The sequence below is a fragment of the Solanum dulcamara genome, chromosome 6 (assembly GCF_947179165.1).
Source record: "Solanum dulcamara chromosome 6, daSolDulc1.2, whole genome shotgun sequence".
Classification (NCBI taxonomy): Eukaryota; Viridiplantae; Streptophyta; class Magnoliopsida; order Solanales; family Solanaceae; genus Solanum; species Solanum dulcamara.
In genome coordinates, this window is record NC_077242.1 from 3305674 (window position 1) to 3331565 (window position 25892).

The window sequence follows — 25892 nt, forward strand, 5'->3', positions numbered from 1 at the left end:
AAGTGCACAATACATTTTTAATACATATTGCAGACATCATTCCAATTTTAATACAATCTTCATATTTTTGAATTTTCATATCCTTGAATCTCCATATCTTCAAATCTCCGTATCTTATCTTCATATCTATAAACATTTATATCTTCAAATCTTATCAAAATCAACTCTAATCTTCACCAGATACCTTCAATATTGAGATATAAATTTCAAACGATATACTCAATCATTTGCAATAATATATAATTCAAATAAAATATATTTTTTATAAATCAAATTTAAAATCAAAGTTTTGAAGAATTTTAATATCGATTGTGGAGAATGGATGATTTTTTTTATTTTTTTTTTCAATTTCGAATCGTATACTTTTTTTTTATTTTATATAAAGTTACTATTTTCTTATTTGTAAAAGAGGTAAATATAGTAGTCTGTGGGTAAAAACATAGTCACTGCAATTAACCTACAGACACTTTCCCATTTGAAGCCCTAATTGCTATGTTCTTCTTCTTCTTCTCTCTTTATTGACATTTTTGCTGTTCTTGTGAAAATGATGATGAGGCCAAAAGATGTTGCTATGATGGTTTCCTTCTGATTCACACCTGATCTAACTTTTTTTTTTTGATGATTCTTTGCTCTGCATGTGTGTTTGTTGCCTTGAATAGTCAGAAGATGACCATTCTCGTCATCTTTAGTTTTCTGTCTTTGTGCTCTTCTCCTCTTACTGTTGAAGATGATGAAGAGACCATTTGATTTGATGGTTTCTTTCTGATTCACATCTGATTGCTCTGCATGTGTGTTTGGTGCGTCGAATTTTATTTTGAAGATGAACCTTTTCCTCGTCTTTTTTCTTTTTCCGTCTTTGTGCTCTTCTCCCCTTAGTGTTGAAAATGATGAAGAGACCAAGTGATTTGATGGTTTCTTCTGATTCTTATTTGGTATAGTTTGATTTTGGTGTGTATTCTACCTCTCTGTTGATCTTGTTGCTTTTGTGTGTTTTTTGAATGTTGTGAAATTTGTGATATGCCTTCTTTGCCTTTGATACAAATAAGTGTAGTTTGTAGACCTGCAAAATGAACAAACAATTATTAAAGAAACCAAACTCATTCTCCTTTTCCTGGGTCTCCAGTGTCCCTTTTCCTTTTTCCTCCCTCTCCTTCAACATTTCTTAATTCTTAGATAAGGAATTTGACTCTTATCACTATTTAGGATTCTTCGCATCTGCACATTCAACTCCTCAAACAAATAAGACTGCAGGGGACCCTCATCTAGGGCATAGTTTGCTAAAGCATCTGCCAATTTATTTGCTTCCCTTAGGGTATGTTTGAAAATGACATCCAAATTCCTCTTGTATTCCTCCACCTCTTCTACCCAACCTGCAATATTCCATAGAGGTTTCCATTCTCCGTTCAAAATTCTTTGAATAGTTTGGGAATCTGTCTGAAAAATGATGTTATTTAACCCCTGTTGCTTACAGTACTTCAAGGCTTCCAAAAGAGCCACAATTTCTGCTTTTATACTGGTGGCATAACCAATTTCCTCACCCTTAGTATATGTTAAGTTCCCTTCTGCATCTCTCACACAAAAACCATAGGCACTCCTCCCTGGGTTGCCTCTAGAAGCACCATCTGTGTTGCAAGCACACCAACTAGGTGGAGGTAGATTCCATTTAACTTTTGTTACCTTCACTCTTGCCTTGCCTTCCTCTAGCATTTGGACCAGATTTTTCCATCCAGGAGGGATAGTTCTAATTGAGGGATTTCTATATTGTACTAGTCTTTGGATAGAGATTAAGACTAGATAAATAACTGAACTATTAATCTTTCTATGTCCATGCTTGATACCATTTCTTCTCTTCCAAAGTTCCCACATTATAATTGATGGCACTGCAGCATAAATCTGTTTCAATCTGTTAGTAACTGGTGCCATCCACCATTTCACAATTAGCTGTTGCAGTTGCACCCCCTCCATCCTTATTCCTGCAGCCTTGCAGAAAAAGGACCAAGTCCTTTTAGCTGTATCTGATGTTAAGAATATATGGTGTATAGTCTCCTCTCTAGGATTTATACAACACCAACACTTAGACACCAAAATAAAGTTCATCTTCTTTAAAACATCATCTGTAGGAATTTTGTATTTCCAGCATCTCCACATGAAGAAGAAAATTTTAAAAGGCAAATCCTTTATCCACATGAACCTGTAAATGTCCAGTTTTGGTCCCCTTAGCCTAATAAAATCCCAAGTTGATTTAATTGTAAATTCTCCACTTGTGTCTAGAATCCACCATGGTCTAATTGAGAAAGAAAAAAGAAAGGAGAGAAATAAAAGAGAAGGACAATAGAGAGAGAGAGAGAGAGAGAGAGAGTGGTGCTTGAGAGAGAGAAAAATATGACTAAAAGCATAGTATTGTTATATATTGTTATAGATGTCAATAATTAAAGATTATATTTAAAAATAATAATTAATTATTAAAAAGAACTCATCCAAGTAATTAATCTTAAAATACTACCCCTTCGTCCTATTTTAACGATTGTTTTATCTTAAAAAAATTATCACAAAATAATTATTACTTTAAAAATTCAAGATTAAATTTGGCTATTATTACCAACTACGTCCTTAATATTATAGAAGAATCCACAATATTTAAGCATATGCAACCAATCTACTTTAATAAATAAGATCAACTTAATAAATTATATTTTATATTTGTTATAATGAGTCAGAAATAAGCTAAAACGACTAAGTTAAAATAAGACGAAAGCAGTAATTATATTGGTTGCATATTTTCGTTGTCATTGTTTCAGGATAACTTTAAGCTAATCCAAAAGGTTGTTGGGATTACTATATAAGATGGAATAGGTGTACTAGATAAAATCATCTTATTAAATAGTCAAAATTTTCTTAACCTACTTGGCATTACCCATATTTGGAATCTTTTATGAGGTATACCCATGCATTACGTTTATTAAATACTTAGTAAATCCAAATCTAAATTAATATGAATATAATATACAAATAAAAAAAGTCGAATAAATCAGCGATGAAACAGTTTGAATATAACTATTGCACGTTTTTTTATAACAAACTATTTGACATTTCCTCATTGTTTAAAGAATAACGGTTTTGAAACTATATAAAAGTAAGAACGATATAATAGAGAGACCTTGAAATGTAATACTTTCATATTTATTCATTCAAACTTGACAACGAGAAATACTACAAGGAGAGGCAACAATGATAATAAGCCTAATAAAATGAAGATGCTAAATGCATTCATGAACAATAAATGTTCTACCATGAAATTTTGTTCATTTGGACATTTTTTTTATTTCCAAGAATAGTCGTAATCCTTCTCCTTGGTAAAATCAGGGTCCGACAAAATATCAAAGAAAAACTCAATTGACTCAGGAAGACGAAAATCCCAATCCACACAAAAACAGTTCTTCTCCAAATCCATATGATTTTTTTAATTTTTGGCAACTCTATTTCCACATGTAATGTTGCTGCATAAATTTCTGGTATACCAGCACCGTGTGGTTGGTACTCTGCTCTTTTTTCAAGAACAACTTTAAAACATGCTGTTGGCTCAAAACCTTCAGTGAAATCATTTATGACAAGTTTAAGGTTTTGTACTTCTGATTGAAATCCAGTGACAAGTGGAACTGATTTAATTGCTGTTTCTACTAATCTGATTGGTTCGGATTTGAATTTCAACATGCTTGGATAGCTTGAAGTCGCTGTCACTTTTCCATTTGCTGATAAACAATCCACCCTTACCTTTAAACACAAAACTTATTAGTACAATCGTAACAAATAACTGCCGCTAAAGACTTTGATGATTCTCGATATAATAACGTCAATTCAATTATTACTAATTACAATAATATAATGTCTCTTTTGTTGTGGTGAATATACATCTAATTCTGCAAGAATAAGGATTAATTTCGCGGATTTATTACCAAACTTTAAGGGTTAATTACATGTATAGTATAGTAAGTATTTAATTATTGTACTTTATGTGCCCATTATAATATTGCAATCACTATTATTTTTTTAAAAAGAATTAGCCCAAATAACTGTCTATCCAATAATTTGAACTGAAAATAGTTTTCAGATGCATAACATATGTATAATTCATGTATAATATATATATATATATATATATATATATATATATATATATATATATATATATAATTAATAAATAATTTATGTATACCGACTAAAAAAACAATGAATCGAGGTGATTATTTGTGTAAAAATTCCCTTTTTATCACATTGAAATAGCTAAACTTTACTCACTATAATTATAAAATTACAAACTTTATTCATTGTAATGGTATGGTTACCTAGACAGGTAGGTCAAGTCATTATAGTGGGTAAAACTTAGAAATTCTATTGTTACAGTGGATAGTTATGTTACTCGGACACTTCAAAATCTATTTCAATGGCATTCATGTTAATCCAACTTACCTCGAATACTTTGACTATATAAGGAATTAAATTTTATTAGTTTTAGTTCACTAATTTTATATCGTAATATCTTAGTAGTCGAAAACTTGACTTTGCTACTAGTTGATAAAAATCAGTGACCATGCGTGAGATTAACTCGAAAAAAACAAACAAAAGAAGGCAACTTTAAAAGAATACCTGGAAAATCCCAAGCTTTCTGTTGTACTCAGATTCTGGCATGGTCAATGAAACAGTAAGCTGCAACTTGTGATTATATGGTATGGGCCTGTCTTCACTTTTGGGCTTTGAAATCAATGGAGTAGAGAGCCCATTAGATGCAAGAGGTGCATAAGCAACTGGGCTAGTTTTTGTATAATCAAAATTCAAGGCCTTTGTAGTTTCAATTGGTTCTTCTAACAAACGTCTCATAGTAAGCCCACTTACTACAAAGCCCATCACCAACAGCCCAACTAGCAGAAAACAAACATAAGCAGCCCAAAACAAAGCCCAACAAAACCTTACTGACAACTTTAACAATGATTTTTGGGCCTTAATTTGGCTGAATACAAAAGACATCATTTTCAACCAAGATTTTGTACCAAGATTCATTAGCTGCTTTTTAAAATTCTCTTTGGCAAAAGTTAGTGTGTTGAATGGTAATGTCAATACCTTTATCCATAAATTCATCAAGAAAATTGGGAATGTTAAAATCTTTACTAGTATACTCATTTGAAACCCGAAAAGTTTGAGCATCGATATCGCTAAAAATGAAGTGATATCGAACGATAATTCGTTATTAAAATGCTCTTTACTTGACAGAATTCCAGAGTTCCTAGAGGTTCCACATGCTAATTTGTCATCCAGAAGGACTGATTTGCCTTTGTTTCTCTTTTTTTCGCGAGCGGTCGCCTCATCGGTCCATGAGCTTAAGCTAGAGCTCGAAAATGCTTCTTGAGATTTTCGGCCCATTAAGACCTTTTCAGCTCCAAGTAGCAAAGAATATTTCACCAAGTTTGTGAAATAATTTGGTGATTTTTTGCAATTGAATTCAACAAAATTAGCACCATCATGAATGCCAACAACATTTTCACCAATTATTGCTTGTTCATCCATGGATCTGATGGAAAAAGATTAATTCAAGAATTAGATAGTGGAAAAAAAGAGAGGTGACAAATTAAGAGGGACTTCCCTGTGAAAATTGTTAATAAAGGCAAGAGGCCTATTTTATAAGGAAGGAATTAATATTTTTTTATTTTCTTGGAATGCTAAACAATTGGAGGGTTCACATTAGTAGATTTGCTTATTGCATTAGCCAATAGCACAGTAAAAATATATTATTCCCTCAGTCCAATTTTAACTACCGTTTTATTTTCCAAAATAACATCATTTTAGAAATTCAAGATTAAAGTTGACTATTATTTTCAACTATGTCCTTAATTAAAAAGAATGCATGGTATTTAAGAGAAAATTAAATAATAAATCTATTTTTTATCAAATAAGGTTAACTTAATAAGTACATCTTATATTTTTTTTTTAATGAGCGTGAATTGAGCTAAAACAACAGTTAAAATTGGACATGAGTAATTGGTTGCATTGTCATCTGATGACTGTGATTCTCAGCTCAACTTTCATTGTCATTGCTTCAGGATAACTTTTGCTGCAGTGTGACACACATATCAACACCCCTTTGATTAATTCCATTTAAAATTTGAAAATTTAATGGGAAAAACAAACAAAAGATAAAGAAATAAGAACGCATATCACTGGAATTTATTTCTATTATATGTTGATTTTTTTAGTATCAGCCTTGGTTATTATAATTATCTCAAAAAATGTAGAAGACCCCTAAGGAGTACTTACAATTAATGATTAACCAACTAAATTGGGATAAAAAAGACCAGTTAACAATCTCGTCATAAGATTTGAAAAGAGTTTATATCTATTGCAAATATTCTATGCACTAATTCAACACATTATAATTACTACAATTTATGAGGAGAGCTAAATTTATAAATCACGGATTTAAATCGTGAAATAAGTTATTGATGGTTACATCAATGTAGACTGTTGCGGAGTGGAGCTGCCGCTACACTTCCTTACTGGATCTCTATCTATCGTACATTTGTACTCCATAAATGTGTAGTCCTTACCTAAATTCTAGGTAAACATGAAATGTCTAGTGCATTGAACTTATACTTGTAATTATTTAAGTAAATAGAATATAGTCCAAATGTCAGACGTTTTATGGAATTGGCACGCTCATCCAGAGAAATTGTGATTTGTTTTTGTATTTTTTGGCTGCATGGGATTCCATTACTACCTCAACAACTGGAAGAAGAATATGTACCTTGCATTAAATTATATTTAAAAATATTGCACAATACAATAAATGATAAAAAACCAAAAAAGAATGGTTTATGTTGTGTCACAGAAAGACCATTGCTATGCAAATAATTGGTAAAAGGAATGGAATACCATTTTTTCTTTAGTAAGAAGTGGAAAAAATCTATACAAATTAGAATGGTTCAATTGTTTTTTCTCAACTTGTTAGATTAACTGGACTTATGGCCCATTACAAAAGTTAGTCCAGGTAAAATTCACACAAAAGGCCCAATATCATATCCACAGATCCACTAAACTGTTTGCTATTTCCTTCAACAAGCCCACTGCACCCTACAATAGTGTTTTCACAAATCAACAAATGAAAGATGTGTGTTTTGATATATATATAATTTACTTTTAACTTTTAATCATTAAAGTTAAATTATTTAATTTGATATAATTATCGCGTACGACAGAATTGCACAAATTTGAATTTGTCAATTATCACTCTTTGCATTTTCCTATGACTTAGGGATTCAAATACATCATGTTTACAAAAAGATATAATTCATTGTGTAGTCTAAAGAGCGTGGACCAAAAAAAATAGAGGTTATTTATCACCCCTTTGAATACAGCATAATGTATGCATAATTAATAGGAGATTGAATGAAATCGATAATATAAATTCTCATTTCTTGTTTTATAACGGAGACGTATCTTATTAACTATATAAGTAGTGATCACTAGATAATTGACTAAATATATTTTGCATTTTCGTAAAAGGGCAACCACAACAAATCGTAATCATAATAATAAATTAAAAGACTAAAAGAATTAAAATAAACCAAAGCATTCGGTCCCAACTTGATGACATCCCTGAAAAAAAAAACCTTTTAAGAAATTTGTGCTTTAATCCCTTAAATCTTGAATTTATTTCTTTTGATCCTTCTGCTAGTATATATAAGGTTCAATTAATCGATATATGCCTTTTGATCTCTCTTACTATGTGCCTCCACAATTTAAATAATTGATATGTTAATTTGCCTATGTTTGTCTTCTGTTTCTCTCTAAAAGAGTTTAAGATGATGAAAGCCGTAGGCTTGCGGAGCGGATGGACATTTTTGACACTATTTATCTGTATTCTAATAAGTCTTTTAGTGCTTCTTCTGCGCCGCACTCCGCACAAAAGAAGCTGCAATTTATTCAGAGGAAATTGGATTAAAGATGAAACTAATAATTATCCTCTCTACAATTCAACTCATTGTCCTTTCATTGAGCGTGAATTCAATTGCCAGAGGAATGGTCGTCTAGATAAAGATTACCTTAAATATAGATGGAAACCCCATGCCTGTTCCTTAACAAGGTACTCCTCCTTTTCTCTCAATTTAACTCTCTTACTTCGAGTATTTCCTAAGTTGTTCAACTCTAACATACTACATGATAAGATTTAAATGATATGTACACATTTATAATTTAACATAATAAATTTTTCTTTTTTAAATTTTATGTTCAACCAAATTAAAATACTTAAATTGAGATAGGGGGTTATTTATTGCCCTTTATCTTCAATATGCTTGGTACTCCATGTGCTTAATTATTTTACCGTGAGTTTACATTATATACACTGATTTTATATAAATATTTTTTTCTACTATTATATTGAGTTGCAATATGTGACCCAGCCTCCATATTAAGAGTCTGTTTTGAGTGACTTATTGTAAGTTTTGGAATATGTAGTTAAATTTTTAAAAAATGTTTATAGTCTTTTAACTTATAAGTCAAAAGCTAAAAGCTAATTTGAATAGGTTCTTAACTCTAATAATGAGATGACTTAGAAAATAACTTTGATAAGAGCATGTGTTTGGCTAAGCTTTTAATTAATCTGATCAAATTAGCTTATCTAAGTATTTGATAAATATAAAGTGCTTATAAGTTAAAATAGATCAAACGTCATAATTTGGTCCTCGACTTATAAATTTTCATAATCTTTCTTCAAAAATGCTTAAACACAATCTTTATTAAAGTGAGTCCAGTATGATATATAAGATTTTAATTGTATTTGGTGGGTAGATCAAAAGAGAGAAGAAGATGTAGAATTAATTTTTCAAAGAGTTAATAATATATATAGTGACGCCTGACCAATTCAGAAAAGTTGCAGGATAAATCATATTTTGAAAGACCACTATAATCAATTTTTGCCTTTTGCCTTGTAGTAATTGGCTAATCCATTTCTCTCTTTTCGCACCCAAAAGTGTTTTATCTAAGAAGTATTATGTTCAAATGAACCTGATATTAATATTCTATACGTCTAACTCTGTAAACGACTTAGTTATAACTATTAAAACCCTAGTTGGTCATTTCATTACGGGTCTCACTGAGCTAGACCTACACATAAAATGCACGATCCAATATCACTATAATTGAAGTTGTTAAAAAGCTCATGCATTTCCAACTTGCTAGTTTTCCGTTCTTGATCTTTGTTGAAAGTTAGCTAAAAAGTTGACATCATATATATCGTATAAGGATGCAAGTAGCAATTATTTTATTTTATTTCTTCACAACTCTTAGTGGATTCTTAAAAAAGATGGCTAGCAACTTTTTGTCTTTATATTATATATTAATATACAGATTTGATGGAGGAGCATTTTTGAAGAAATTCAAAGGAAAAAGCATAATGTTTGTGGGAGATTCTCTTAGCAGGAATCAGTGGCTGTCACTTGTATGCATTCTTTACACATCACAGCCCAAAGCCAATTATAATACAACAAGAGTTGGTGATGTCTCCATTTTCACCTTTTTGGTAAATTCCTTTATTCACTTTACTTCCTAAATATTTATTTGCTCCATGTATAGGTAAATGAGTTTCATTTTATTAGGTAATTATACTATAAAAAAAGATTTAAAAAATTGTAGTTGAGTAGATTGGATTATGATTAATTGTTTAGTCCTTCTTGATTAATTAGCTTATCACAACACATATGTAATATTTGGGCAGGTTATACCAAGAAGTTTATGTAGCTTTAACCATCTAGTTTATCAAATATGATCGAAGTATATATACATGATCACATATACATTCGATTGTATATGTTGTGACATGTATAGGTAGGCATATTAAATGTATATTTAGTATACACTATTTATACAATTATATATTTTATAAACTAGATAACCCGAACACATTAGACTCTAGTTTTTCTTTAATTTTTAACTCCGTCTTCCTTAATTTTAGTCTAATTTGCCATTTTAACACCTTATTTATCCCTATATATTCTTTTTTTTGATAGTGAAGGATTTGACTGGACTGTTAGGTCTTCATTAATCAACGGTGCCTAGACAGGACTAATTGCTCTGAATCTTATCTAAATATAATATACAAGTTCTATCTTAAATTTGGGGCCCTCAAATGTGAAATTGACTGAACGAATTAATAAGTAACCCTATCTTAAGTTTGGGGGCCCTCAAATGTGAAATTGACTGAACGAATTAATAAGTAACCCATATTGGGGAGTATTACTAATATATAGAAGGGGCTTGGAAGCAGCTGGCCGTTGTCTTGCCAGTTTGGCGACCAAGCCCCTTCTTTGTACTCCTTTTGCCTATTTTTAATTCATAATTTATTTTTGTCATTAATTAGTTATTATTTTTTTATTATATTTTTCAAGAAATTATATTTATTATATTTAAAGGGTGATATGATAAAATTATCCTTCTATTTATAGTTTCTTAAAAATTGTGCAAAGTTAATAGTGGACAAGTAAAGATGAATGTTTTTATAATAATTTAAGTATTTTCATGTTTTGTAGTGTAGTTTTTTGATTTTGTTTTTACATAAAAAGAGCAGTAAAATTAGAAGAACATCATTAACGTTTTTTAATTATTATTATCTAAAACACTATTTATATTAAAAAAAATAAAAAATTGAAAAACACTTATTTTGAAACGGAAGGAGTGTAACTCACAACTTAAAATATTTTAAAAATATATTAAAAAAATTGATTGACTCCAAATTTTATTTGTATCACATAAATTGAGATAGAAAAAGTAACACATAATGAGCCCGTGCTAGCATGGACCGCAAGCACCTCTTGATTGACGTATTTGCTTCTTGCTGAGGACATTTATATAATTTCTGTATTTTCCCTATTTTATTTTTTAATATTTTTTTTAGTCTTTTGAATAGGGGAAAATTACATATTTTTTTTATTTATGAATCATGATAATTAACAACTTAAAATATTCAAATTTTAAAAGATATAAAAAAAATGATTAACCCTTGAGATTTTATCCGTGCTAGATAAAATGAGAAAGAAGAAGTAACATATATTATTTGAAAATGACATAAAAAATACTATAAATCATAATAATTAACAATTTGAAATATTTGAAAGACATATCAAAATTTGGTTGATTTTATTTGAGAATGAAATAAAAATCTCTATAAATCACAAACAACTTAATTTTTTTGAAAGACATCAAAATTTGGTTGACTCTTGAAATTTTATATGTGCAACATAAATTGGGACATATAGACTAATATATATTATTTGAAAACTATTTAAAAAGATCAAAATTTGAATAATTCTTCAGATTATAACTGTGTCATATAAATTAAAATTAAAAAAAATAGCATATATTGGACTCATGTTAACACGGGCTTAAATTTTTTGTCCTTCTATAGTGACTTGAGCAATTGGGTCACGTATCTTATCTAATTGTTACATCTTTTAATATAAAAAATTAGTATCAGTTTGTTATTTATGAACCACATGCTTAGCCTTCTAGCCCCTCATGGATTAAATTATTTGTTGGAACTGTTACTATCTCAACGGATTTCATTTTCATCTAAAAAATTAGATAGATATCGAATTATTCATGTCAATAATATATGGTGAGATTTGAATTCAAGACGTCGTCACCATACAAAATCGCAATGAAATTATTAGAGAGACGACACTTTTGTTCATTAATTTATTTTAGCTTTTCACATATTTACGCATTTGAGAGTAGCATGGTTGAGAGAAGTTAGAGGCATCGATGAAAGATGTGGAACCATTTAATGGAACTCCCTACCAAAAAAATTGCAAGTATTACAATTTTTTCTTAGTTTGAGCGTTATGTACTAAAAATGTAAACCTGAAAATATACATAATTGGATCGTTTATATAATCATACGTAAATCTTTATGATAATCTCCAACTTTAATAAGAGATCTTGAATTTGAAGGATAAGAATGAAGACGCTTCTAATAGAAAGTAGGAAGTCTTTTACCCCGAGAGTGGGATTTTTTGATCCTCGTGTCTCACAATTTCTCTATGTTTCATGTTTATGTCATGGTATTCCATTCATGTAGAGATGGTCCGCTCAGTCAAGTTAACGTATGAAGTGTCGATAATCCGCTTCACCAAGTTGGACCGTGACAGATGCATAACCACATTAGTCAATCCTTAAAGCAGGTTCTAAAGACCGGACAAAAAAATACAAAAAATAAAATAAAATTGATAACATGACAAATTAATAATTAACCTATCACATGCTATAAAAGCTCACCTTTTTCATGATTTTTTAACTTCTTTTCTTTCTATTCTCCCTCTTAAGTTAACCTCAAAACCTAAAAGTTATTGAAGTTCACCTTTTTTCAGGATTTTGGGGTGCAAGTGATGTTAGACCGGAGTGTATATTTAGTGGATGTTGTGATGGAAAAAAGGGGCAGAATATTAAAACTAGACTCAATTGAAGGTGGCAAATTGTGGAAAGAAATTGACATGCTCATCTTCAACACTTGGCATTGGTGGAGTCGTAGAGGAATCACTCAACCGTTAGTCCACATTACAACTTTTTACCTGACAAGTAATTTGCTTATTATTAACTTTGCCAAAATTTCACAATATTTTTTTCTTATAATCTTTGCAGATGGGATTATATTAAAGTAGGAGGCAAATATTACAAAGATATGGATCGTATGGTTGCTTTTGAGAAAGCCTTGCTTACATGGGCCAAGTGGATTGACACCAACATTGACCCTTCAAAACAATTGGTCTTCTTTCAAGGAGTTTCACCATCACATTACAAGTAAGAGTAATTTAAACACACCAATCTAATTTGCTATCCATAGGGGGAAAAAAGGCAAGTAACTATTTTTCGGACCGCTATAATTATGTTTTAATCAGTATTTCAAAACTATTTGGTGTTTAGCTATTATTTAATGTAGAAATAAAATTTTAAAGAGAAAAAAAAAACATTCGTTAAAAACATGGAAAAATTCAGGAATTTTTTACTGAAGTTTGAACATTATTAATTTGAATTCCATGAATGATTTATTGAAATTTGAATTGATATAGATTTATACTTTATGAATCATTAATGGAAAATTTGAACTCCATAAATCGTTAATGGAGTTTGAACTACCAAAGGTTTTAGCTCCCTGAATTTAAAGTCCGACAAAATTTTATGAAGTTGTTTCGTGCTTTAGTAAGGGGTACTTTTGTCCATATGTTATTTCCACCTTAAAAAGTTAACCAGTCCAATAACTAGCCATCAAGTGAAACCATTATTTTTTAACATCGATTATGAAATTTAAATTTTAAATTCGTCTCTGTTTTTTCTTCTTCTTTCGTGTTAAATAACAGTGGCACCGACTGGGGTCAACGAGGCGTAAAATCGTGCTCGGGGCAGAGGCAGCCGCTAAGCGGATCGACGTATCCAGCAGGTCTACCGCCAGCATTGTCAGTGCAAAAAAATGTATTAAGAATAATTAAAAAGCCAGTGACATTGCTTGATGTGAGCAATCTTTCTTTATTACGTAAAGATGGACATCCTTCAATTTATGGAATGAATGGAAGAACAGGAATGGATTGTAGTCATTGGTGTCTAGCAGGAGTTCCTGATACTTGGAATGAAATATTATATAACCTTGTTATTTGATTGTTATATATTTTGTAACTCATTATACTACTTATAATTCTTCAAACACTTGAAACGATTCTATGGAATCATAGAAAACGAAAAGAATTCATTATTTTGAGTCTTATAGTCTTAAAATTAAGAAATTGAATTTTGTAGTCTTAAATGATTAATGTCATACATATAACAGAATGTCACGATAGGTAAAGTGATTTTGAAATTTAAAACGTACTTTGTATAGGAAATTAGATTTTAAAAAGAGGTAAAATACGTAAATTAAAACAGAGGGAATTAAGTGCAAGGCAAACTTATATTGCATCCTGAATATCATATGAACTACAAAAATCGGAGAGAAAAAAATTGTACTGACAAGAAAAAGATGTGATTAAAGAGAAGGCTAAGGTAATTTCCTAATAGGGCAAACCCTTTTCGAAGTGGATTAGAAGTCATATGGCTAATAGTCCAAAATCATCAAGCCCAAGGAATTTCTAATTTTTGGCTACATATATATATAACGTTAACGGATTCATCGAAAACAACCTTTTTACTTGTAATATAGAAATAATTAAATTTGCATATACTCAATCTTCGTTATACCTTACATTATGAAATTATAATGGACTGTTATTATTGTTGTTATTGTATAAGCCGGGATTAGAGGATGACAAGATTGAAATTGTAATAAATTTACACAAACAAGGTAAATTCTTTTATATTAAATAGTCAACTTCTTTGATTATACATCTTTACTTTTGATATAGAGGTAATTAGATGTGCATACACTCTAACCTCTTCATATCTTACTTTATGAAATTATAATTGTATGTTGTTGTTGTATTGGCCAGGTAAGGAAATGACAAGGTTGAAATTGTAATAAATTTACACAAACAAGGTAAAATTTTATATTAAATAGTCAATTTCTTTGATTATATACGAAGTTCAAAAGTGAAAAGACCATTTTTGAAATTTATGATCTTATACATGTTTGCCATGATATATGTGTGGTTAAAATACTTCAGAAACTTGTAGTGTTAAATATGTTACACTATTTGTGTGGCTACAGAAACTTCTTAATAAGAGTAAAATGAAATGTTTAAGTTTCCTACCCAAAAAAATATGTTTAAGTTAAATTTTTGTCAAATTTAGAAAGGTAATATTTTTTTAAAATATACTAAAAAGAAAATAGAGTAACATAAATCGAAACAAAAGAATTATCGGCTAATAAGGACATTATAAATAAGTATTGGGGGCCATGTAATATCATTTGATAAAAAAAATGTGGAGAATATATATATATGTTTATAAACTTTGCTTAGAAGTATCAATTTTATAAATTGCTGAAACTTCCTACAAACAAATCGTAAACATCAAGCAATAATGAGAACATTTCTGCTCTACCTAAGGTCACTACATAAAGTGAAAAGAATTATACATTCTACCAAAAAGATCATGTCCTAACAATATATATATATACCACCAATATTGATCCAAATCAAGCCTTCAATCTTTTTTTACTAGTAATTTTCCTCTTTTTCAGATTTATTTTTTCTTCTTTTCTCTGCCTTGATGGAAACTAGACATTATTTCAATTTTATTTGTTTAATTTATGTTATTTTGTGCGTAAATTATGAGTCAACTAGTGCTGTGGTACTATTTAAACATTCCAGTCACTCAAGATTATCAAAATCAAGTAGCTCATGTGATTTATTTCAGGGCAATTGGATTTATGATGATTCATATCCATTCTACAATTCATCCATATGTTCTTTTATTGAAGGACAATTCAATTGCCAAGGAAATGGAAGACCTGATAAACTTTATCTTAAGTACAAATGGAAGCCTAATGCATGTGAATTGCCCAAGTGAGTATAATATCATCAATCAAGTATATACAGCTCATTGTGGTTTATTTGCACCATTTTGAGTTTATAAATTCTGAATAAATTATAATATATACATATTATATGGATTTCTCAACACAAACATGGGTGACACCACCATATAATGGTAATTAAAAATAAATTCGGCAGAAGTCAATAAATTTTGGTTTAAATTTTGTATTTGTGTTACAAAAATTCATTCAATATGTACATATAATCTATTCATTAACCAAAAATTGTGGATGAAATTAAATCCATAAACTAAATATTCTGACTCGACTTCTGATTATACAAATACATGATTTTGGCTAAAATTACTTCAGTTTTGTCAAATCTGTAGCAAGAACTCTAGTTCCGTCTCAAAATTAAATTAAAAAAATCCTATTTATTTATTTATTTATTTTTGTGGACAGATTTGAAGGATTGGATTTTTTGAAGAGGGTGAAGGGGAAGAAGATAATGTTCATAGGGGACTCATTGAGCCTTAACCAATGGCAATCACTTACATGCATGTTGCATGCAGCCTTACCCCATCTCAATTACACACTCCAGAGAAAAGGAGACGTCTCCAATTTTGTTTTTCAGGTTAAATATATCCCAATGTTACCATTTTGGACCATACGTGCCATTATCCATTAATGGAATCCTCCTTACTTGTATAATTAGTATCACATTATGTCACGTGGCATTACCTAAATTCTTTGTTACCTACCAACCCTTTTCTCCTCTGATCCCTTTTTTACGAGTAGCATATATGAGCCATTAACACGCCATTATGGCTTGAATATGTCCTAACCTTTACCATTTTGGACCTTACGTGCCATTAGTCATTAACGGAATCCCACCTTATTTAATTAGTACAACATTATGTTACGTGACATTATCTAAACTCTTCCCTTACTTACTAGTTTCCTTCCCCTCTCACCCCTTTTTACGAGTAGCATATGACATATGTGGTCCTTAAAATTGTAGAAGTTAAATTTTTAAATTATTAGTTAATTATATTTGGGAATTTGTGGCAGGACTATAATGTTTCATTGATTTTATCACGAAATGCGTTTCTGGTAGATTTGGTTAAAGAGAAAATAGGGAGAGTTCTAAAGCTTGATTCAATCCAAAACGGCGTCGCTTGGAAAGGTTTCGATATGCTCATTTTCAATACATGGCATTGGTGGCTCCACAAGGGAAGCCAACAATCGTAAGCTTTTCTTAATTATTAATTTATCTTTTATCTTTAATCTTAAGCTTAATTTTGACTTAATTATTTTAAAGAATTCATCTCCCTTAAATTTGAGAGGGTTAATCACACGTTCATTTATTTTGTTCCACTCATTGAATTCATTTAAAAGTTGAGCCAATTTGGCTTAATATATATCCCATATTGTCCTATGAAAAATCTTATCAAAATAATTTTTTAATATGTTAAACATATCCTTAAAAAGAGAAAAAAAATATATTTGCTTTGTTTTGTAATTAAAACTTAAAGAAAAATCAGTGAATTTAATGACGACCATTTCTTAGCTCGTATTGCTTCAATTCATCTCATTTCAAATTATTTTTAAATAGGTTAATTAACCGCTCATTTATTTTCAATCATTCAAATTTAGCCCAACTCCCATTTGATACCTCTAAATTCTTGTGCAAGGTTTTGAAAAATACCCTCTTTTTTCATTTGTTTTATCTTCTCTTTATAACCAAATAGTACCATTAGTTTAGGCCTTTTTTTTAAACATCTCAAATTGATGAAATTATGTTTTTCCCCTAACCTCCATGCTAATATTAGATATAAGCTATATGATATATGGCTTAATTTATTTCAGATGGGATTTTATACAAAAAGGAGATCAAATATATAAAGACATGGATCGATTGGTGGCCTTTAAAGAAGGACTTAAAACTTGGTCCAATTGGGTAGAATCAAATATTGATCCTAACAAAACAAGAGTATTCTTTCAAGGCATTTCTCCTACACATTACAAGTATGATTTTCACTTCTTCTTGTTATTTACACCACATATATAACAGTTCAATAAACTTCACAATAAAGTATAGTGTCATAATCTTTATTTTATTCAATACAATTATTGTATAATTCAATGAAACACTTACAATAAACTAATAAAGTGTGGCTGACATGGGTCCCGTCCAATGAAGAATCATTCAGCTGGATTGCAAATTTTAAAAAGTCTATTTTAAAATTTAAACATGTAAAATGAAATTTTAGGAATTAGGATCCTAAATTACCTCTTTTATTAAATATCCAAAGTTAGGTGGGCAAGAATATAAAATACCTACAAAAACACACACTAGTAGTGACAAAGGTGTCCCCTTTTTCTCCCCTAATATATTTTCGCACATCTATCATTACGACTTTTCGGCAGGGTCTAAATCAAGTCGTAGTGAATTTCGACAAATAAATCTCATTTAACCTTTCGGGTTCGAGTCTTGGATATGAAAAAAATTATGTTGGAAGCGTTATTCCCGAATGGACCCTACAGTGCGTGATTCGAATTTAATCGGGATTTCAAGGACTCCAAACACCAGGTGAAAAACCAGAAAAGTCTGATTATTTTTAAATTTTAACGGGTCAATTAGTACATGAAAATTCTTTAACAATGAGCGACGGTAAATTTCAAAGTCGGAACCTTTGCGTACCTTAGGGGTGGGCATGGTTTAGTATGATGTGTACCAAATTATCATATCATATCGAAATTTTTGATATCGTGGTTTCGATATTATGGTATTTGATATCGTATATGGTATACATTTTAATTTTTTTTGTATTCGGTATGATATTTGGTATTTACAAATAACATACCGAAATATTGAATACCATACCAAAGTATATAGTTACATAAATAACATATATATATATATATATATATTATTAAAATGTAATTGATTAACAAAAGGATTTGTTTATACTGTCTTTTGAATATATATCTCTACATGTGTAATATATTAGTATGATACAATTGAAACTATTTTTTGAATTGTTGAAGTCATAATACTCTATTGTACGAGTATATATTAATCAAAGTTGAACAAACTATGCCGACCGATTTATCATACCGCAAAATATCAAAATCGAACTTCAAAATATTGAGCCATAACAAATTAAATTAGTATGCTAATGATATAATAATTTTAAAAATCGAATATTAAAATTACCGTATCAAAATTTCAAATACCGTACCATATCATACCATGTCCACCTTAATGTACCTTGATATCAATACTGTCTTAGATTATATGACCATCTTATCTAATAAATTTAAGTTATTAGAGAGACTTTTATTTATAAGTAATTATGAATTGAACAAGGGAAATCAAAATTAGTGCATGAAAATATATGATGTACCAAATTTGTCCAAGTTTAGATGAGTAGATTACTCTCCCATATGCTCAAATTAAACCTATTTAAAAGTAGGACCAATTTGGAAAAGTAAGCAGTCTAAATTGACCCATACTCAAAAGAAGAGAAGAAGGAGACCGCGACATTTTTTATTAGTTTATTATACAAAGAATTATTTTTAATATTTAGTAATAGTTGAGCAGGTTGAGTCATGATCCATTATTTAGCTCGTATTAACTCAATTTATCTTAATCTAACTAATATTAAATATGATTTAAATAGTAATTCATTTATTAATTTAACTCATTTCTCGCTCATTTATTAATTTAGCTCATTACTTCTTTTTTAAAAACTTTTTCCATGGGAGCATAAATCAGTGGGCAAGAATGGAGTGCTAGCAAGGCAAGTAGCAATTGCAATGGACAAACCCAACCAATTAGTGGCTCAGTGTATCCTGGGGGACCAATGGCAGCAGCAACAGTTGTGAAGGATATTTTAAACAATATGTCAAAACCAGTGACATTACTTGACATTACATTACTTTCCCAACTAAGAAAAGATGGACACCCCTCAATTTATGGTATTAATAATAATTTCACAGAGACAAAAAAGGGCAATGATTGTAGTCATTGGTGTCTTGCTGGTGTGCCTGATACTTGGAATCAACTCTTTTATGCTCTTCTTCTTAACCAATACAAATCATCAAATACTATATGATCAAAATACAAAGGATTCTTGTTTTTTTTCCGTCAAATTATTATGATTCTAGCTACCTCAAAACTTCTGACTTTGATTATTCTATTTGCTTAACACAAGTCTTATTTAATTTTCACGGACTAATTTAGTGCCCAACAAGCATCGACTCAAAAGAAGAAGCAAGAGAATAAAAATTGCACTTTACCGCATCGTATTCCTCGTTAGCGTCGCACTAAACTAATTATTAAGAAATTTAAAAAGGTCTTGCTCGCTTATTTAAAGTAATATAAATTAAAAACTTTCTTCAATCATTAAATAAGAAAAAAAGTCTGATAGAGGTTAAAGATATAGAAACTCAAGTGCAATAGTAAAAATAAATAAATAGTAATGTTCTCTTAAGAATATTTACATCAAATTAATAAATATTTAACATATATTTGTACATAATTAAACATCTTGAACTAGAACAAGCTAAGGTAGTTTTAAATAAAATGTTTGTTGTCTACCTAGTAATTATCTATATCAAAATTTTCTGAGTGAAATATTTAACTAATATATACCCGGCATATCTAATACTCCCTTCATCCAAAATAAATAAATTTGTAGTAATAATTTTTTTATAATCCAAAATAAATAATTTTTTTCAAAATTCAAGGATGTACATATTGAGTATTTTCTTCCAAAATTACAACTTTAAATGCATTAACTAACTTTCTTACAGAATCTGCCACACTCCAATAATTTATTTATTTTCGATTGAAGAGAGTAAAAGTTTTACACTGGAAGTACAATTGATTAACCGGGTAGAATAGGTTAATTACCTCAATGTTCAAGTTACTTTAATTATTCCATTTAATATGAGTAGTTGTTATCTATAGCTATATTTGAAGTGACATGACGTCTTGGTCGTGAACATAAGAAGTGAAAGTTCTTTTTCTTAAAGAAGTACATCAAGCTGGAAGCTGAAGTGTTTAAAAAGAATATTTTATTATATATTTAGGTATTCAATCGAAATATTATAACAAAAATAATTTTTAGCGATAATAAAATGTATATTTTTCTAAGAGTGCTAAAGACTTTAGCTGTCATACAGCATCACTAGCCTCATAGGTCATACAACATAATAGGTCTTAGCTAGCATTTTTTTTAAGAGTAAAATATGATAATTAGATGAATGAGTAGCATAGCCTCATAGGCCATAGCATAATAGACCTTAATTAGATTAGCATATCCTTATGTTAAAAGCATAGCCTTATGTTAACAATAAATAAATAAAAGCATATATGATAGTATGTCAAATATTTGATTTTATGATATTTCCTATTCTTGGATTTGATTACAGCGTTAATTGATGAGATTATATAACACATTAGTTAGTTAGTTAGGTTTCAGTTCAGATAGGACTAGCTGAAGTTTGTTATTAATTTGTTAGACTTGTTATTCAGTCACTCACACATTTAGTTAGTTAGTCAGTCATAATTAGTTAATTGATTCATTTCATTCCATCCCTATATATATATATATATATATATATATCCATTGTATATCTTATTCATTCATTTAGTAAGAAATGTAATGAATACATTTCACATAATTTTTTTCTCTAGAATAGTTTTCTCTGCATTGGATTCTTCTCCTTCTTTGTCTGAGTTCAACCTCCATTAATGGAGGAACACCTTAATATTCCTGTTTCTAGTTTTAACATGGTATCAGAGTCATAACTGATTGTTTTCATTCCGCACTCAATTCTATTTTTATTTTGTGAGTAAATTCTCTCTTTTTTTCAAAATTGGAATTCATAATTGCGAGATTGAAATTATTGGATTGGGCGAGCTAAAGTACCATTTGGCGACTCGTCAAATAGGTCGGCGAGGAGACTTCCAGCTCATCGAAATTGCCGACGAGATTTATTAAAAGGTGATTTTTCTGATTCTTTCAACCTAATAATATTCTTATACGTTGAGATACTCTCAAAATGCCAAATTCTCCTTCTCCCAAAGATCAAGAACTTCAAGAAAGGGATTTCTCCAATATTGGGAGATCTAAAGACTCTGAGTTCAAGATCTCCTTCACAAATCCATAGATGGGTTACTCAACTTCAAGCTACAAGGTTTCAAACCTAACAATTTTATCCAATAACTCTTAAGATTCAGGTATGTAAGGCTACTCATAATATTGTATTGATTTCATCCACGTGCCCTACATCTTCATTGATTTGATTTTGAGGTTCCATGAGTTGAGTTCTTGAATTATCTATAATTTCTATTGAGTTTTTTTTGTATATAAATGCATATGTATTAATGATGTTCTTGAGTTGAGTTTTGTTGAGAGTATAGATTCATATATTCATTCACATGAACCCAAGATGGAATTTCATTTTTGTCATAATTTGTCTTGAGATTGAGATTGATGATTTTCATGTAATTGAACATAGAGTTAAATGAGTATTTTGGAGCAAGATATTTGATGATGATGTAAATAATGTTTAGTTTTAAAAAAGGTAAAATGATTAATGAAGAAGTAGTGTTAATGATGATGTCTTGACATTGAGTGAATTGGAGTCTAATGTAATTACATGATATAAATTGAGTTTTGAAAGAAGGTCCAATGAGACTAGATTGATTGAATTTTGAAAAGAGTCCAATGAAATTAAATGAGTTGATTTGAACTAAGTCGAAAAGAGACTAAATGAGTATTTTGAGTATTTTAATCACTTGATAAATATGAGCATATTGAGTCTTGGGAGGAGTATTGAGCATCGAATTGGATAAGAGTATAGTCCATACTCGAATTCCATAAACTACGTAGCCAACGTAGAAAGGGATTGAATTGTTAAAGTTGAATATTTCCCTATTTCACTGTCCTGACATTGTAGGACTTGATTGATTGATGGATCTATGATTGACTGATTCGTTCATACCGTGGCAAAGTATGGACAGATGTGGCAACAACGTCGTTTTGTTGCACATCACTGCCTCATAGGTGATGACTGTCGATTAGAAAAACTCCCAAATTGAGTAAATTGTGCATGATATGATTGGTTTGATTTAGATTATAAATGATTGAGTCGAATTATCAAACATTTCTAAATTCTAATTTGCATATCTATTGAGCCAAATCCTTTAAGTTTATTATTAAGTTGATTGAATACTTGGTTGATTAGTTTGATTGATATTATAGATGATTAAGTCGATTTGTATAATATTTCTAAATTCTAATTCATATGTCTATTGAGTTGAGTCCTTTGACTTTATTCGTTGAGTTGATGGTATATGATTGGATTAGATTGGATAGTATACGATTGGATTGAATCGGATTGTATATGATTGGATTGGATCGGATTGTATATGATTGGATTGGATTGGATGGTATGTGATTAAATTGAATTGGATTGTATGTGATTAGATTGGATTGTATATGATTGTTCTCTGTCTAAACCATATTCTTTCTTTAGACTTATGACACCTTGATTGAGTCTCTCTTATTTTTCTGATTTGAGAAATCTGAACTAATATTATTCTACCTTGATGCATGTTTCATTCTGTTATATTATATACTCATACATTTCACGTACTGACGTCCATTTGGACATGCATCATTTTATGATGCAGAGACAAGTTTAAGAGATCATCAATAGGTGCACCGTTGAGGATTTGTTCACACTCAGCTTATTGGTGAGTCTCTCTTACATTCGGAGGATACCACTTATGTTATTCTTGCATTGAGTTTAGTCTTTTCATTCTGATTTGAGGTAGCCATGAACCTGTCATTGACACTAATTAGATAGTAGTGATAGAGGCTTCATAGACTAGATAGTGATAGGTCGATTGAGTATTTTATTTTCTTGAATTGTTCTTATCAGACTATTTAATGACATAGATTAAAGTTCGATTGTTGGCCTATGACATTTCTTTCTTGAGGTAGATTATTGATTGGAATTACCCACTTAATTACCTCATTATTTTAAGTCTTCCATTTATTGAATAAATGAACGGATGTGTGATCATGCCAAGTGGTTCACTTGGGAGTCAGTAATTATTTCTGAGTGTCGGTCACATCTAGGGTACTCTCCCGGAGTGTGATAAACTTGGTATCAGAGCACAGAGTTCAAGAATCTTAGGAAATCTATGAAGCCGTGTCTAGTAAAGTCTTGCTTATGGGTGTGTTGTACACCTATGGCAAGAAAACTAAAATGCCTTTTCCATAAAGTACCAACACGGCCAGTAGGATTTTTGAAATACTGTGTTTTGATATATAGGGACCATATCACATACCCACTTATGATGGTTATAATTACTTCTTGACCATGGTGGATGATCGTAATATGGGGACCATACCACATACCCACTCAGATTCAAAAGCAATGCACTGGAAATTGTGAAAGTTTTCATTTATCTCATAGAGATCTAGTTTCAAACTAAATTAAAGACCATCAAATCTGGCAGTGGCCTAGAATTCACAAGTGATGAGGCAGCAAATTTTTTCTAAGAAAAAAATCATGCCCCTACATACCCCAATAGAATGGGGTTATGGAAAGAAAACACAAGTATCATTTGAAAACAACAAGAGTACTCTTTTACCAATCAAAGTTGCCCATGAGATATTGGGGAAAGTGTTTTTAATTGCCACTTACCTTACTAACAGACTACCTACTTAGATACTACAAAACAAATTATCATATGAACTATTATACCAAAGAAAGCTCACATATTCTCACCTTAGGAGTTTTGGATGCCTTTTTTCCCCATCACTCTAAAAACTCACAAAGACAAATTTGAACCAAGGATAACACCACACATTTTTATTGGATATCCTTTCAATACAAAATGGTACAAAGTCTTGGATTTACCTACTAAGAGAGTTCATATATCTAGAGATGTTCTTTTTCATGAAACTGTCTTTCTTTTTGTTGTTGCTTTTGAGGGTTCTAGTTTTAATTCTATTCTAAAAATGCTTGTTCATCACTCTGATAAATTGACTTGTATGCCTGATAGAACAAATACTTTTGTTACTGATGAATTGTTAGATACAACTACAACCCATACAGTTAATACTAACCGAACTGTCAACGGAGTTCCTGAACACACACTAGATATAGAATCACAATCACTCAACCATGTAACTTCACCACTTAGCCTTCACACTATTGTTTCTAGTGATGCTCCACCGGCACCAGCATCTAAGAGGTCAACTAAACTACCTTATACTCCTAAATACCTTAAGGAGTATAACTATACTTTACCTAACTTGCAATCTACACCTGCACCTAACAATCCATATCCACAACGTTCCCTCACTTCACTCATATCAAATCATGATCATATTTGTTTTACCTCTCTATGTTCTGATAGTCAGCAGTTGGTAAAAATCATTTCGCATGAGTGTAAACCTTCCTCTTATGAAGAGGCAATCCTGAATCCTATTTGGTAAATGGCAATGACACAAAAGTTTAAGGCATTATATGCAAATGATACATGGGATCTGATTTCTCTATCTATAGGAAAGAATGCTATTGGGTACAGATGAGTGTACAAAATTAAACATAAGGTAGGTGAAAGTGTGAAAAAGTTCAAGACTAAGTTGGTAGATAAGAGTTACACTCAACAAGATGGAATTGACTATACTGAAACATTATCACCTGTTGTTAAAATGACCATTGTTAGAACTCTGATCTGTTCAATTGTGAAGAAGGGATGAAGCCCATATCAGCTAGATATAAGCAATGCCTTCCTTCATGGTGATTTACATGAAGAGGTGTACATGGCATTACCACAAGGTCTTATGGTAGAAGGTGACAATTTGATCTGTAAACTCAAGAAGTCTTTGTATGGGCTAAAACAGTCTAGTAGGCAATGGTATAACAAGTTGGCCAGCAACTTTTGTTCCAGAGGATAAAAACATTCAAACAGTGACTACTCATTGTTTTAAAAAAGAAAGGGATACTCTGTAGTACTTGTTGCTGTCTATGTGGTTGATGTAATCTTGACTGGAACTGACTTAGAAGAAATTACCTCCTTAAAAGTTTTCCTACATGATCAATTTAAGATAAAAGATCTTGAAAATTTGCACTATTTTATGGGATTGGAAATATTGTACAAACAAGATGGTATCATCATTTCTCAAAGGAAGTTCACCACTCATCTTTTGAAAGAATTTGACCTTATAAATTACAAGCTTGCTATATCACCACTTGACTCTAATAAGAAGCTCAAAGCTATTGATGGGAAGCTATTGTCAGATCCTACTCATTATAGAAAGTTTGTTGGCAAGCTTAACTTCCTTACAAACAC

At 30.5% G+C, this 25892-nt stretch overlaps 3 protein-coding genes across 3 annotated transcripts; 2 read left to right on the forward strand and 1 right to left on the reverse strand.

The window, feature by feature from the left end:
* Positions 1-3219: 3219 nt before the first annotated feature.
* On the reverse strand, positions 3220-5559 carry LOC129891830 (seipin-2-like). The gene is made up of 2 exons (XM_055967315.1): positions 4645-5559; positions 3220-3771 (listed from the first exon to the last, which is right to left on the reverse strand). The coding sequence occupies exons 1-2, from the start codon at positions 5557-5559 to the stop codon at positions 3286-3288; spliced, it is 1401 nt and encodes a 466-aa protein (XP_055823290.1). The 3' UTR covers positions 3220-3285.
* Positions 5560-7485: 1926 nt separating this feature from the next.
* Positions 7486-13786, forward strand: LOC129893443 (protein trichome birefringence-like 41). Its single transcript, XM_055968973.1, has 5 exons — positions 7486-8131; positions 9397-9568; positions 12411-12586; positions 12682-12840; positions 13398-13786. The coding sequence occupies exons 1-5, from the start codon at positions 7815-7817 to the stop codon at positions 13690-13692; spliced, it is 1119 nt and encodes a 372-aa protein (XP_055824948.1). The 5' UTR covers positions 7486-7814; the 3' UTR covers positions 13693-13786.
* A 1371-nt stretch (positions 13787-15157) lies between these two features.
* On the forward strand, positions 15158-19669 carry LOC129893422 (protein trichome birefringence-like 41). The gene is made up of 5 exons (XM_055968949.1): positions 15158-15533; positions 15965-16136; positions 16574-16749; positions 17372-17530; positions 19284-19669. The coding sequence occupies exons 1-5, from the start codon at positions 15238-15240 to the stop codon at positions 19621-19623; spliced, it is 1143 nt and encodes a 380-aa protein (XP_055824924.1). The 5' UTR covers positions 15158-15237; the 3' UTR covers positions 19624-19669.
* The last annotated feature ends 6223 nt before the right edge of the window (positions 19670-25892 follow it).

Bases quoted from the DNA above. Each gene is read 5' to 3' on its own strand.
- LOC129891830 (XM_055967315.1), bottom strand. From the start codon at position 5,559: ATGGATGAACAAGCAATAATTGGTGAAAATGTTGTTGGCATTCATGAT. The intron at 3,772-4,644 runs GTATTCTTTTAA...TTGTGTTTAAAG, and splicing joins GAAAGCTTGGGATTTTCCAG to GTAAGGGTGGATTGTTTATC.
- LOC129893443 (XM_055968973.1), top strand. From the start codon at position 7,815: ATGTTTGTCTTCTGTTTCTCTCTAAAAGAGTTTAAGATGATGAAAGCC. The intron at 9,569-12,410 runs GTAAATTCCTTT...ACCTTTTTTCAG, and splicing joins TCTCCATTTTCACCTTTTTG to GATTTTGGGGTGCAAGTGAT. The intron at 12,587-12,681 runs GTTAGTCCACAT...TAATCTTTGCAG, and splicing joins CGTAGAGGAATCACTCAACC to ATGGGATTATATTAAAGTAG.
- LOC129893422 (XM_055968949.1), top strand. From the start codon at position 15,238: ATGGAAACTAGACATTATTTCAATTTTATTTGTTTAATTTATGTTATT. The intron at 16,137-16,573 runs GTTAAATATATC...AATTTGTGGCAG, and splicing joins TCTCCAATTTTGTTTTTCAG to GACTATAATGTTTCATTGAT. The intron at 16,750-17,371 runs GTAAGCTTTTCT...AATTTATTTCAG, and splicing joins CACAAGGGAAGCCAACAATC to ATGGGATTTTATACAAAAAG.